Here is a 14,634-nt window from a genome sequence, read left to right as displayed (position 1 = left end):
ACCGAGTGCTGTTAGAAACCGAAAACACACTTGTGATCGTCCCAAGGTTATAATTTAAATACCATCAAGTTGGGCTAGTGTTACACCGTATCCTTCATGCTTTGAATCCTAAAACCTTTATAAGTTTTTTTGAAATTAAATTTCTTCGATTCCCCCTGTCCCAGCCTATCCCGATCTCCAAGTGAGGCTCAGCTTTGGGGTTGTGAATTGATCCCTGTTGTTACAGAAGAAAAAATTATCTTAGTGGGTTGATTGAAAACAAAAGTTGAAAATATTTTATGGAGCCACATCCTTGCCTCCAGCATGCGATCACGGTCACCTGAGCTGGGGTCCAGAAATCCTTTGGTCATACCGGGGCCGCCCCCGGGCCTGGGCTGCCGTGACTCGTCAGAGCTTGCGGATGGAAGTCCGGATCGGGTCGGTCGAAGTTCTATTCTTTGAGACGGTCTGTGTGAAACTTGAATCAATTCACTTGAAACTCCTTTAACAATAAACTCCTTTTCTGAATTCCACAATCCAAAGAAACTTTCAGCTTCACCAAGATCAACTTCAAGTTACGAAAAAAAATTCAAGAGACGAGAAGATGGAAGTGATATGGGATACCGAAAAGTTAGAAAAAAGTTCATATATTTCTAACTCTTTCAAAACAAAACAATCATCATCATTAACTTTCTATCCAATCACATTTCATAAATCCATAAGATCCTAGCGAATATTTCAAAATCAATTCTCCTATAAAAACTTTGATATCATCAATTCTTAAATAAACATATTCAATTTAAACAAAAGCTTATGAATTTCTTTGTTTTTTTTGGGTGGAATTCTATAGGATTTACGTTGATCTTCCATTGGCCAGTATGACACTTGGAAGTTTAAAAAGTTATTTATCATCTAAAACAGGCGTCTTACCTAACCAAATGAAACTATACATGAATGGAGGATTAATGAAAGACAATTTAACACCTTTAAGTGCATATCAAAATGAGATGAGTCAAACTTCAGAAGAATCAAATCCAGAAGAATCCATTGAAAATAAATCAAGTTTTTGGAGTGGGATCTTAGGAGGAATTAAAAAAAATAAAAAACCTTTGATGAAGATTAGGATGATTGGATCGATTGAAACTAAAGGGTTTGTGATTGATCGAAGTGATTTAGAATCTCATCGGTTCAACAATCCAAGCGAACCTTCAAACAATCATTCAAGTTTTTCAAGATCTCATTCGAATTCTAATCAACCTAGTCTTACAAATGAAACGAATTCGATCACAGAGATTCGAGAGTTAACTAACCAAACCGTTTTGAATTTAAGACCTAAAGTTGAAGAACTTGAAGCATCCGTTCAAGCTGATGATCAAGAACCCAAAACTTGGGATTCGAATCAACTTCAATCTTTTTCAACTGTTTCTGAAATGTTATTACAAAGTTTATTGAAATTAGATGGATTTGAAATTGATGTAGAATGGAATGAAGCAAGAGCTGCACGTAAAGAAAGTGTTAAACTTGTTCAATCTCTCTTAGGTAAACTCACATCACTCTTTCTTTTCCTCAATTGACCTTGTGATTGACTGACACCTCAATTGTTGTTTATAGATCGACTGGATCAAGCTAAAGCCAATCAAACTCAAAAATGATCACCAACTTTCTTTTTCTTTACTACCATTTCTTCATTTCCTTTGACGCAATCATCTTGAATTCCTTGAAAGAGAAAACCCATCAAGCTTGTAATTGTACAAAACCCTAGTTTTTCTTCTTCTTCAAAGAACCTTGATGCAAATTTAGAACATCTGATCTTTTTCTTATGTACTTGAGCAAATTGATGATGGATGAGATTCTTGAGATCTTACTAGGTTTATTTATAATCTGAGTTAACTTGAAAGATCTTCTTATATGGATTTCTTGATCAGAGAATGTTAGTGATGATTGATTGAGTAAATAAGTATACCTAGATCTTCAAAACAAATATGATCCATGTGTCTTTGTGGAAGTTTCCTTTGATTTCAGCATGAGTTGGGTAAAAACCATTAGATCACATTAGTCTATGGAAGTGAATTCTTGTGTGGAGAGATACAAGACATTAAAAGATCAAAACCAAGGGATTTCATGGCAAAATTGCCATGAAATTTGTTGAATAAAAGTTAACTAGAAAGATCTCAATGTGATCAAAACCTTGTGGAGTGTTTCATAATCTAGAGGATCAGATCAGTGAATATTTGTGTCACTCACCAAGATGGATCTTGTAAAGAAGGTCAACTTGATTGAGTAGACAGTAGATTTTGAATGGAACTTTATGGGACAAGTTGACCACAAAACAGAGGTGAACATGATTCTTGAAAGACTATTGGAATATGGTAGAAAGATGCTTTATAGAGATTTGTTTGATTTGAAGTCTAAGCCTGAGTCATCAGAGTCAGCAAAGGTTGATCTCCAATCCAGTTTAAAAGATGAAGGACTTGAAACAGAACACTTTAGATATCAAACTCTAAATTGATGGGTACATAAATCTAATCTCTTAAGAGTCGAATGATTTGAAGATCTTAAAACCCGGCGATCATGGTAAGTATACAAATTAAAGTTCATCGATGAGTAATCCAACCTACATTTGATCAAACTTGAAATCTTGATATGTGCCGAGTCAGATTGTACATACCGCAAGATGAGAATTGAAAGCGTTTTTATGTAAATTAAAAATCTGATTTTTTTTGGTTGTGAAATTGAAAATTGAAGATTAAAAGTGAAAAAGCGAAAAAAATCAAGTTTAAATATCGGATTTTGATCAGTACTTACAGCCGATGTGACAAATAATGGTTTTTTATTTTTATTTTTTCCAACTTCCAGATTTTACTGGGTTTTCGAAATGTGGATAAAACGTTTTTTTTTTTTTTCCAGTGAGAAAGTGGGAAGGGAACTCTCAAAAGAGTTGACAGATTCCCACGTAATACACATATGTAAGAAGATACATATTACGCAGCCGATGGAAGATCTTCTGGGATCTCCCGGTAAGTTCCGATGATTGTAGAGGTGTCAGTTGGATGCGATTGGCCAGACCTCTCCTGCGAATTCCCTATCCGGTTGTCCCCTTTCCAGCTCGGCAATCCTCCCTCCAATCACCTTTTCACCAATATGCCACCGGTAATCTTCTTTCTCTCGTTTCATCCCCCAATTCTCGCTTTGCTCATGGCTCATGTTGGCTTTTTTCAGTATCGGATTGCTCATCACAGTCCGGAAATCAAACTGGCTGTGGTTCGCTTGGCCCTCACTGGGGTTCGCTTTCAGGACATCTCTAGGACCCTCGGGATGGACCTAGCTCTCACCTCTGTACGTCGCTGGGTCAAACTGTACCAGGAAACTCGGTCAGTCGTAACGAATCCGTTGGATCACATGAATCGCGGTGCACCTTTGATCTTGGGAGGACCCGAGCGACTTTTCGTGCTGGACAGCCTTTGTCTCGACCCGACCTTATACCTCGATGAACTTCAAAGCAAGATTTTAGAAAGGTTCAATAAAGAGGTTTCCATCAAGACTCTGTCGACTGAGCTACGAGACCGTCTGTGTTGGACTCGAAAGAAAGCCCGCACGGTTCATCCAAACCAAAGTTTGGCCGCGCGAGGGGCTTACATGGCCAGAGTCCTCGAAATTGACCAAAGATGCCTTGTGTTTGCCGGTAAGTCCTGGGGTTTGGTTCTGGTTTTTGTTCGGTAGATTCTAATGTGTGATCTTGTTTTGCTAGACGAGACGGCCATTGCGAAGCGGCGTCTGTATCGCGAGTACGCGCGGGCTCCCATTGGACAACGTACGCCCCGCCTCGCCAGGCCAACCCAAGCAGGCCGTTGGTCAGCCTTACCAGCCATCTCGCTTGATGGGTTATTGGCAATCACCATCAAGCGAGGTGGCTATTCTCGCCTCGACTTCGAAGCCTTTTTGGAAGATGACTTGGTAAGTCATTTCGCAACTAAACCATCACATCAGCCATGTCAATTGGATGTCTGATGTGATTGATTAATTTTTAGTTACCGGCCATGAACCCATGGCCGGCTCGCAACTCGGTGCTAGTCTTAGACAACACGCCTATTCATCACGGCGGATCAGTTGCTGATTTGTGCCAGGCTCGCGGGGTCAGGTTGATTTATTTACCGGCGTATAGCCCTGACCTCAACCCGATCGAGAAAGGGTTTTCCCCTGTCAAAGCGAGCCTCAGAAGGACCCAGGGATTGCAGGGGGCGATCGATGCTGATGGCGAGAGGGCGGTTGTATGGTTGACTATGATGGAAATTTTTACTGACGAGTTGTGCGCCAAGTTGTTCAAGGGGAGTGGATACATGTAGACCAGCGGGATTTCTAAGCGCAGTTGTACCTTTGATCAGCGGGATTTCTAAGCGAAGTTGTACCCTTGTAGTTACCTTTCTTTCCTATTTTGTAACTGCCTGTCTTTTTGAATGCCGAAAAAAAAATAGTTTCAAAGCATCGATTTGAATCACACGAGCCCCAAAGTCCTGTGCGTTTGGTGTCCTCAAAAACATAAAGACGTGGGAGATGACTCCTTCGTCAATGTTCCTCAAGTGTTCTTGAGGATCATTGACGAAGCCATGGGTCCGTTAATGTCGTTAACTTTGTCTTAAAGTAAACGACGTTAATCTTCGACTCTGGTTGATATCATTAAGTGGCACGCCATAATGATATCGATCCAAATAATCGATATCATTATCGGCAACTCAAGTGGTGGGCACGTCCTATCTACTTCGCACTTGGGTCCATCTGAAAAGTTTGAACAATAACGATTCAAATTGAGATTTCAAAAAGCGCGATCAACGCCGTTTACAAATTGCGCGTCCATCAAGGGCGCAGAGGGAAAGAATAATTTTGATTGAAAAAACAACTTGTATCAAGATCAGAGTGATCACTTTGTAAGGGACAACGTGTATTGAGCGTGTATAGAGATAAACAAAGCAAGGAATAAGAATTTTTTTTTTTTTGGTTTCGACTGTGCGCGGGAGTGACTTGTCAATTTAATCAATTTGCAGGAGGTGAATACGAATAGAGGAAATCCGCCTCTTCTGCAGCATCTATGAGACGACTGGCCAAGGAGAATGACATCCCATGACCAGTCAAAACATTAGCCGTCATTTGAACACTTGGCACCAGATCGGTCCAAGAAGAAACTCCCGCGTTGCGCAAAATCGCGCGAGTGGCCAGGTCAGTGCGGGGGACATCGCATTCCAAAAGGAAATCGTCCAATAGGGTGGCATGGGTCACCACAAATTCCACATCCGAGGACGAACCCTCATGCTCGGATTTGGGGACATCGTCCGAGGTGAGGAGTGAAATCGATTTGCTAGGTGTAATGCCTGAGGCTGTAATCAAATTGCATCACATTAGATAAGGGATATCTAAAAGGTATTTGAGGTGAACATCATTCTGACTCACTTCCTTCAGACTTAATTTTCTTGGGCGCAGCCACCGCGTCGCGAGAGGTTGAGGCTTCCAAGGTGCGTTTTGAGGTTGAAGGACTAATGGGTTCTTCCTTGACCTTTTTTTCTTCGGCCGGGGCATTGGCAAAGAAACTGCGTCGATTGCTGACTCTCGAGGTAGTGACGTTGGGAGTTGGCGATGGGACGGGGTAGCGCTTCTTGACACGGTTGTCAATGTTCATGCTGTTATGAAGGACCGTGTTTTTGAACATCTCCCTCTTGTACTCGGCGGTGTTCGGAGGTATCCCGCGGGAGGTGAGCCCATCGCGCTGGAAGGTAATATTAAATGAGAATTGGGTGACCAATGCAAGATAAAACCTAAGGTAAACACTTACCACCGCGGTAGCCCAAATGAACGCACATCGATGCGAGAAACGGTAAAAGAAATTCGGGTCCCATGGGGCCGTTAAGATCACGCCATCACCGCCCAGGGCTTTTTCGAGATGTTCCTGGTAAATCGTAGCTGCCTCGAGTTCCAAGTCTTTGGCTGCTTTCACCGCCTAGAAGAGATCATTATCACATTTAAAAAGTTAATCCCAGGTATGAGACCATGTCACAGCTCAAAGGTACGTACGGAGGTCTCTTCTTGAGCCGCCGCGGTGGCCTCCTTTGATGCCGCTAGTTCCGCTGCCATCGGGTTGGCCCCAGCGGTTCCTTGGATATAAGCCATCGCGCCAGTAGCCTAGAGGTGTTCATAGCTCGAGTCAGTTACGTAACCCAAAGAGAAAATTCGTTATAGAAGAACACTCACCTGAGCGTTCTTCTTCTGCTTGACTTGCGCCTTCTCTAAAATGATGTTGATATTTCCTTTCGAGCTACGACTTTTGCCCAAATTGACAACAAACTCTTGATATGATTTGAAATCGATTAACTTCGTTTTCTTCGATCCAACGCTGGCATTCCAGTTGAGCAAAGGGGCCAACACGCTGTTGAGAACCACCTTCTTAATCCCGGTGAAATAACGGTCGCACACGTCGCTAACAAACTCCTTCAGCTCATTCAAAGACTTCCCGTACAGGAAGACTTTGAAGTCTAAGACCTGTCCATCTTTGAAGTCTGAGGAGTCGATGACAGCGAAAACAGGAGGTGGTGCAGCTTGTTTTTTCGCGGCGGTCACTTTCGAAGTAGAAGAGGATTTAGCCATTCCAGGGGTTACCTCAACGATATCGTTGGTGTGAATCTTGAAAGTGACACCGATAGTGAAGCTTTGGCTTTCCTCCATCAGCCAACGACTTTCCGTTCCTTGACGCCAGAGGCGCTCGAGTGTCGGATGACGCGCTGGGGCGTCGTCTCCGTCTGCAATCAAATACGGCGGATCAAACACTGCAAGAGAAGGAGATCAGCTGCTTGAAACAAAGCAATTGATATGTTCTGAGTGACCAAACTCACCTTCATCGGGATTCTCGTCCTCATGGATGAAATTTCGAATGGGTTCATATGGCATTTCTGGCAAATGCTAATCACAGGTCAGCGTGCGATCAACACCGAAAAACAATTAAGTACTGACTGATATGAGCTTGAAGTCGATATGATGTTCCCGAGAACGATTTGACAAGAAATGGGATATTGGTTGATAACCACGTCTTCAAAGGAATCCAAGAAAAGATTTCGTCATCGCATTTTCTCCCATCACTCGTTCCGGCCGGCGACTCCATCGCAGTGCAGTGGGTGTCTCGTTCGTGAGTCTCGAACGAGGGATCGCCGATTAGAAAACCTGCTCGGACGAGGAATAAGTCATTAGAGAGCATGGTCGCAAGATTGATGTGCAACAGGGAATCAAGATCATAACCCACGGCTCAGTCCAAAAGCTCAAAGAAATTGAAAGTCAGAAACCCAGTAAAATCTGGGAGAAAAAAAATAAAATAAATAAAAAACCATTATTTGTCACATCGGCTGTATCTTGAAATTGAAATTGAAATTGATAGACTGGACTCAGACTGTCACTACATACTCACTCTAGGAATCGAATTTAGATTACTTCTGCTTCAAGAGTCAAGTTCATTGGAGTGATTGGTGTAGTTTATAGCACCAAGACTGGTAAGCCATTTCTCAATGATTGATTGATTGATTGAAGAAGTTAGATAATCAACTCGGACTACTTTAACACAGCTCATCTGATCAACGATTTCGATTGATTCAAACACTCAAAACATAAGCCAAATCCAATCCATCAAGATTACCAATCAAACTCAATCAATCAAACTCAATCAAAAGCTAACGAAGAAGGTCAACAGGAAGGTCAACAAGAAGGTCAACAGGAAGGTCAACAAGAGGAATAGTCAAATCCAACTCAATGAATTCAAATAAGTTGAATCCAATGACAAACCATCAAGGCATCCCATCATCAGCTCCAAGTACAACCACCACCACCACTCCTGCTTCACCATCATGCAAAGCACCATCCTCATTACCTTCAATCTCAACTTTAGATTTACCTTCACTCTCAATCACTTCACCTTTAACTCCAACTCCTAGTTCAGCTACAACTACAGATCCAATGGATCATTTGATTCCGAACTTTTCAAAATTACCTATATCACCTACTGAACCTATTTCAAACACAATCGCTTCACCAACAACAACAACGACAATGACACCAGGATCACTTAGTTCAAACACTTCAGTACTCACTCGATCATCTTCAATCTCTCGTTCGGTTAATGGTAATCTTACTGGTGTCAAAGTTCCACCTGGGTTAGCTGCTAAGATGGCAGCTGTAAGTGACTATCCTTATTTGTTTCTACCGATTCAAATCATTCGATCTGATATCTTATGATCTTCTTGATTGATTTCTTCAGATGGCTAAACGACATGATCAATCTCCATCAATGAGACCTGATCAACGACTCGATCCAACAGCTTTCATGGGTCCAAAAGCACAATTACCCAACCTTTCAAACCCTTCTTCAACTCATCCAACACCTCCAAGCTTAACTTCATCATCTTCTACACCATCATTAACAAACACAAACCTTAAATCAAAACCACCACTCTTACAACCTAGTATGTCACAAAGACGACAAAAACCGATGATGAGATTGGGAGACATGACTCAATCAACTAGTTCATCATCATCATCATCACCATCTGTGAATTTTGCTGAACGACCTAAATTCTTGGGTGTAGGAGGTCCTACGCCATTTTCAAATTTTTCGAAAATCGTAGATCCAAATGGAAGTTTAAATTTTGGAGGAAAAGCAGTCTTACATGCTAAAGGAGTTGATTTCACTAATGGATCATCATTTAAGATTAATATGGAAGAAATTGATTTATTGGAAGAATTGGGAAAAGGAAATTATGGTACGGTTCAAAAAGTGTTTCATAAACCTACTAAAGTGATTATGGCAATGAAAGTAAGTTTGAAAATTGATGTGTTTTTTTTCAATTGAGTAGAAGATTTAAAGGAAAATTGAAGTGATTTGTTCTGATTTTGTTTTGTTTTTGTCTTTCATAGGAAATTAGATTAGAATTAGATCATTCTAAATTAAAAGCGATTTTAACTGAATTAGATATTTTACATAGAGCCACATCAGACACGATAGTAGAATTTTATGGTGCATTCTTTATTGAATCATGTGTTTATTATTGTATGGAGTATATGGATGGTGGTAGTTTAGATAAATTAGCAGGTGCTGATGTACCTGAAGAAGTTTTAGCTGTCGTTACTGGTCAAGTGGTTGAAGGACTTCGGTTTTTAAAAGATGAATTACAAACGATGCATCGAGGTAAGTTATTCTCAGTAAGTCAAAGTAGAAAAAAGAAAGTTGACTCATCTTTGTAATTTTTTTGGTTCGGATCAGATGTGAAACCTACGAATGTATTGATTAATAGAAGAGGTCAAACTAAATTATGTGATTTTGGTGTATCTGGACAACTAGAAAGATCATTGGCCAAAACGAATATAGGATGTCAATCATACATGGCACCCGAAAGGATTCAAGGAGAACAAGCTGGATCAGTTTCAGCATATACAGTAGCATCAGATGTTTGGTCATTAGGATTATCTATCATTGAATTCGCTATTGGTCATTATCCATATCCACCTGAAACGTATTCGAATATCTTTGCACAATTAAATGCCATCGTACATGGTGACCCACCTTCACTTCCAGATCGATATTCGAAACAAGCCAAAGAGTTTGTTAAAGATTGTTTAGAGAAGAATCCAGATGATCGACCGACTTATAAAGATTTATTGAATCATCAATTCTTGGTACAAAATTCGGAAAATCAAGTAGATATGATTGCTTGGGTTGAAAAAGCTTTGGAAGAAGTTAAAGTTAAGAATTCGAATAAAGTCCTGAATGGTTAAGAGAGAAAAAACATTTAAATCGAATTTTTCAAACATGAGATCTTGGGATTTTCTTTTCTTTTTCTTTCTTTCTTCTTTTTTGGTTTGGGGGTAGTACTAGGGCAGGCAGGTACTTTGATAGGTTTCTTTTTTCTTTTTTCTTTTTTGTTATGTTTTTCTTCTTCATTTTCTCATTTTCATTTTTTCATTTTTTATTTTTATTTTCATTTCTCTTTCTTTTTTATTTAATGAATCAATGGTCAATTTTTTTTTCTTTCATGATGATGATGATAATAGTTAATTTAAACAAATGAAAATCAAAACTTCAAAGTATCTGTAAGTCTATATATAAATATACATCAATATTATATATATATATAAATATCAAAATATTCAATATATATTTAAATAAGACTTATGATATTGTATCTCTCTCTTTCTCTCTTTCTCTCTCTCTGTATCTATAAAATTCCTCTCTCTCTCTCTTCTTATTTTTTTCTTTGTCTTTTTTTTTGATGAGAAGAAAGAAACTTAAAAAAAGTATGGTGTGTTTTGTTTTGTTTGTCTGTGTATGTGAAAAAAGAGAGTTTTCCATAGAAGGTACCGAAGTGGGGTTTTGAGAGTTGGGTTGAGGTCTTGAGGGTATGTTGAATAAAGAAATATAAGAATGATTATACATCATAGGTATACTCTGGAACTTGAAGTGGATGAAAAAAATACATGGATATTTGACCAATGGACATCATACCACAATTCTTCTTCAATGTACCATTTTTAACATGTATGGCCTTGGGCTGTATTTATTGTAATCAGAGAAACAAAAGATATGTTGTTGATTAAAATAGTGACAACTTTGTGGTTGGTTGATAAGTTGATTTTACTTAACTTATTTTTCAAGTGGGTTTTCTACAAGGTGTTGTTTTTTTTGAAAGAAACTGTTTTCTTTGGTTTGGTTTGTCTCATATTATTTGACCAGCTATATATTTTACTTAATAGATGATAAACTTATCTTAAAGAATTGACAAGTTAACTCTTGGAATTAATACTTAGATAGATCTTGTTTCTTGTAAATAAGTAGTCTATATGAAAAAAATGGTTACATCAAAGATCTTTTACTTAATATATGTGGATAAAGTTAATGGTTTATGATTTGGAATTGAAATTGGATTTCTTTTAGAAGTTGAACTGATGGTATGGATTTAAGATCATGGATTGAAACAAGAAGAAATTTATTATGTAAAGGTCTCGGATTTGGAAAAGGAAAAAAAAGACTGAGTGGGATTTGTCTTTAGATGTTTGTATATGTTTTTTTATGTCTTGAAGCTTTATGTAGATTCTCTATTTACAGTCATTATCTCATAAAGCTTGACAAGAATTCCAAGCCGAATCATGACTTGAATTTGCAGGGCAAAGCTCGGTGAAGCTTTTTTGAAATTGGTTTTACATATATATGTTTGAACTTTGGATGGGGGTTTCATGTCGATATGAACACATAATTGAATTTTATAAACCATTTCAAATGGGTTTTTGAAAAATCGATCCTGAGACTTGGTCTTGAGGCTTGCAGGTTACATTTGCCGAACTTAAGTGAGACTTGATCACACGTATAGAACTACGCAAACAATTGTTTGTGTCTTTGTCAAAGAAACAAAAGAGTTTGGTGTTGATCTTATAAGAGGCATCTATATAGGATTGAGAAATTTTAAACATCATAACCCGATCGCGAAGGATTTAAAAATTATGTAAAGGACTCCCTCCTTCACCCGGAGCCGACAACCGAATTGAGTGTAGCTCTAAGACTACAGCAACAAGTAGATCATTTAAATTTTCATCAACGGCAACGCACCGCCTGCGCATATTTTTGCAGTGCAGCAGTGAAGGTGAGAAAAGTAAAGTAGAACAGATTTCCTTTAAAAGAAGAATCGTATCCATGTCTCTAGTTTCAACAAACCAAAGTCTATCAATTTGTCTCAAGTTTTCATAATTCAAAGTTAATCAATTGTCTCAAGTCTGGGCACATAATTGCCTACTTATATCTTTCCTGAAGTTGGGACTTGAGTCATTCCGTCACGGACTTGCTCTTACTGTGATTTTGTTAGTTTATAAGATCATCTTCAATCATAAACTTCCTTCCACCTTTGCTTCCTTCATATACACTTTATCGTATTGTGAATTTCTACTATAATTTTCATAAGCTATAATCATGAACTTTGGATCCAATCATAAAAGCTTTGAAATCTTTTTCATTCTCTCAATCATAATTGCTCAAGTTATCTGTGAGAGATTCTCAGAAACTAATCTTCCTCCGGGTACCATAGTGGTCAAACCAGGAAAAGGAACGTAAGTGAAGTAACCACCGAATAGATCAGATTTACCTTTGAAAACCTTTAATTATCTAATTCTTGATTTTTACATCTTAAAATTCTTTTTAGCTTATCGGCCGCATTTACCCAATTGAAAGGAAGGAAAGGAAAACAGTTTATATTCTTAAAGAAAGGTAAGTAAACATCAATCTTGGAGAGATAAAATGACGGATGATAATCTGATGAACTCAACCGACCAACCAACTCGATTCAGGTGTTTACTACGATAATGCAAAGTTGAATGATTATGAAGACGTAAGTCCTACCTCCAAGTCTTCAAGAATAAGATCATTGATGGGTTTAGGTTTGATTTACAGGGAATCATAATCCAAGGAGAAGGTGGTACTAAGAAATCATATCTGGATAATTTGGTTACCATCGTTTCTTCAGTGAAAGGAACTGGGACTTCCTCAGCCTTACGTATCAATGTACCAAAGTAAGTAAATATATCTTTAGGGATCATTATCGTCAGTCTTTGGGTTGTGACTTCTTCTAACTCAATCAAACAATCTTAGTGTGAACGTCTATAGCATGTAAGCTTTACTAAAGATCTCAACAATTACTCAGGACCAAAGATGCTCACCGATCTGATTGTGATTTTCTTCGAAGAACATTCCAAAACACGTTTGGACCGGGTTTTCAGGCGGTAGCCCTGACTGCTAATGGAGACAATCACAGTACGTTCATATCTCGATCAATTCCCCTTAAAATCCTCAAAGACTTTTCAATGATATCTTTTTGCCAAAAAATTACAAGCTGATCCGAACATTCTCTTCTTGAATCTTAAAAACTATTACAAACACTACAGTTTATGATCGATGTGCCTTTCTTGGTTTCCAAGATACATTGTATGATTACAGAGGAACTCATTATTTCTTTGGATGTTATATAGAAGGTGCGATTGGTGAGTCTGTTTTTGATCCTGATTACCGTTTCTTAAGTATATTTAAGAAATCTAAATGAGATACTTTAGACTTCATCTTTGGTGGTGGAAGAAGCTTTTATGATAACTGTGTGATTGGAATCAAACCCAACAAAGGAGGAGTACAAGAGTTAGTAAGATTTTCTCAAACTTCATTCCAATAGATTGAATTAAAGGAGATCTAGATTTGAAAGAAGATAAACTGATGATGATTTTATTTTTTTTTCTTTTCAGGATCACAGCTAATGATGCTGGATCACCAGGACATTTAGATTCAATCTTTGTATTTGATTCACCAAATTTTGTTGACCTTCATGGGGTTCCTGCAGCTACAACCTATTATGGAAGAGCATGGGGTCCTAAACCACAAGTAGTGATTCAAAACCCAAACAATTTTGGAAGCTTACATCCAGATGGATGGGATCCAGATGGGGTGGGTTCAATTAAATTTGATGGATCTGATTTTCGTGAATTACCATTGAAGACCAAAAGAGGAAAACCTTTAAAACAAAGAATCACAAAGGAAAGAGTCTTGGGTGATAAATTTCGTTACTTATCTTAATCATCAATCTATCAATTGTTTTTCTTTACCTCAATATGTCTTGTAAATTAAATGATCATGAACATTTTGGTCAGATAAACTACTAGAATCATTTTTTCTAAGATTCAAAAATCTCAATCTATAATCTTCATTTTTTTTTCACTGCTGGTAATACAATTCATCTAAATAAATTGTAATTGTAATTTCTGATAATCAAACTATGTGAACACCAATTTGACTTGAGTTGGTTTCTTTCTTTCTTTCTCTACCTTTTTTTTTGAAAATAATAAACTTTGATAATTGAAATCTTTAAAAATTGGGATGAAGAGTTTTTGAATTTTCATGAATTCCAATCTCACTTTCTTTCCATTCTCAACTTTTGGGATATCTGAATGTGGGAATTCAATATTACATTTTTCTTTTATTTCAAGTGTTATAGATTCCTATCTAAACTATAACTCGTAATCCTAGGCAAACCAAGACGACCCGGTTAAGGGAAGTAGAGGTTTCTTGGGGGGGGGCCTCCGCTCAAACGGGAGCTGAGGGGGGTAGGACTACCAGCACTGTAGATGGGGGGGCTCTGAACGGTGGGCTAGGCAACCCCTCTACAGCACTTAAAATAGACTACAACAACTCACATTTAAGATAACTATGAGAGGATACAAATTCTTACACAACAATTACTCCAAAAGGTAGGATTCCAGTACTCATTCGAAAGGACCAAACCACGATAAGTTTGACAGTGATCCAAGTGTGATCTCTAAATGCCTCTGTCCCATTAAACTACATAGTATTGCAGGTGAACTGTTTTCGGGTGGTGGGAGGGTGCGAAAAAGAAGGGAAAATGTGAGAGAGAAAGGCTGATAGTAGCTTTTGAGCTGACAGCGTGAGATAATCCAGAGACGGGGGACGAGCGGGCGAGTGAAAAATTTTGGGAAGGAGTTTTTGGAAATCAAAAACTTGTTCCAACATTTTTTGCAAAGTCTGCGTACAGGAACATGGTAATTTTCCTATAAGCATACTTCCCCGTGAGAGCCCCGTCACAATATCAC

General features: G+C 38.4%; 4 protein-coding genes across 4 annotated transcripts; 3 read left to right on the top strand and 1 right to left on the bottom strand.

Annotated features, from left to right (window-relative positions):
- Positions 1–487: 487 nt before the first annotated feature.
- MELLADRAFT_76892 (uncharacterized protein) lies at positions 488–1,631 on the top strand (the record flags this gene model as incomplete). Its single annotated transcript, XM_007406059.1, has 3 exons — positions 488–609; positions 830–1,518; positions 1,591–1,631. The coding sequence occupies 3 exons, from the start codon at positions 584–586 to the stop codon at positions 1,629–1,631; spliced, it is 756 nt and encodes a 251-aa protein (XP_007406121.1).
- Positions 1,632–5,007: 3,376 nt separating this feature from the next.
- Positions 5,008–7,213, bottom strand: MELLADRAFT_93657 (uncharacterized protein; the record flags this gene model as incomplete). Its single annotated transcript, XM_007406032.1, has 7 exons — positions 5,008–5,348; positions 5,422–5,734; positions 5,801–5,965; positions 6,040–6,147; positions 6,217–6,788; positions 6,855–6,911; positions 6,973–7,213. The coding sequence occupies 7 exons, from the start codon at positions 7,211–7,213 to the stop codon at positions 5,008–5,010; spliced, it is 1,797 nt and encodes a 598-aa protein (XP_007406094.1).
- A 1,506-nt stretch (positions 7,214–8,719) lies between these two features.
- On the top strand, positions 8,720–9,777 carry MELLADRAFT_51787 (uncharacterized protein; the record flags this gene model as incomplete). The annotated part of the gene is made up of 3 exons (XM_007406060.1): positions 8,720–8,818; positions 8,920–9,190; positions 9,266–9,777. The coding sequence occupies 3 exons, from the start codon at positions 8,720–8,722 to the stop codon at positions 9,775–9,777; spliced, it is 882 nt and encodes a 293-aa protein (XP_007406122.1).
- Positions 9,778–11,959: 2,182 nt separating this feature from the next.
- Positions 11,960–13,603, top strand: MELLADRAFT_93655 (family 8 carbohydrate esterase; the record flags this gene model as incomplete). The annotated part of the gene is made up of 9 exons (XM_007406061.1): positions 11,960–12,096; positions 12,189–12,253; positions 12,334–12,374; positions 12,437–12,555; positions 12,635–12,652; positions 12,729–12,796; positions 12,928–13,023; positions 13,093–13,171; positions 13,276–13,603. 9 exons carry the CDS (start codon positions 11,960–11,962, stop codon positions 13,601–13,603), a joined length of 951 nt encoding a protein of 316 aa, XP_007406123.1.
- Positions 13,604–14,634: the final 1,031 nt, after the last annotated feature.

Source organism: Melampsora larici-populina (assembly GCF_000204055.1).
Source record: "Melampsora larici-populina 98AG31 unplaced genomic scaffold MELLAscaffold_5, whole genome shotgun sequence".
Classification (NCBI taxonomy): domain Eukaryota; kingdom Fungi; phylum Basidiomycota; class Pucciniomycetes; order Pucciniales; family Melampsoraceae; genus Melampsora; species Melampsora laricis-populina.
The sequence above is the reverse complement of the archived record's forward strand: the minus strand, read 5'-3'. Positions and strand labels throughout refer to the sequence as shown.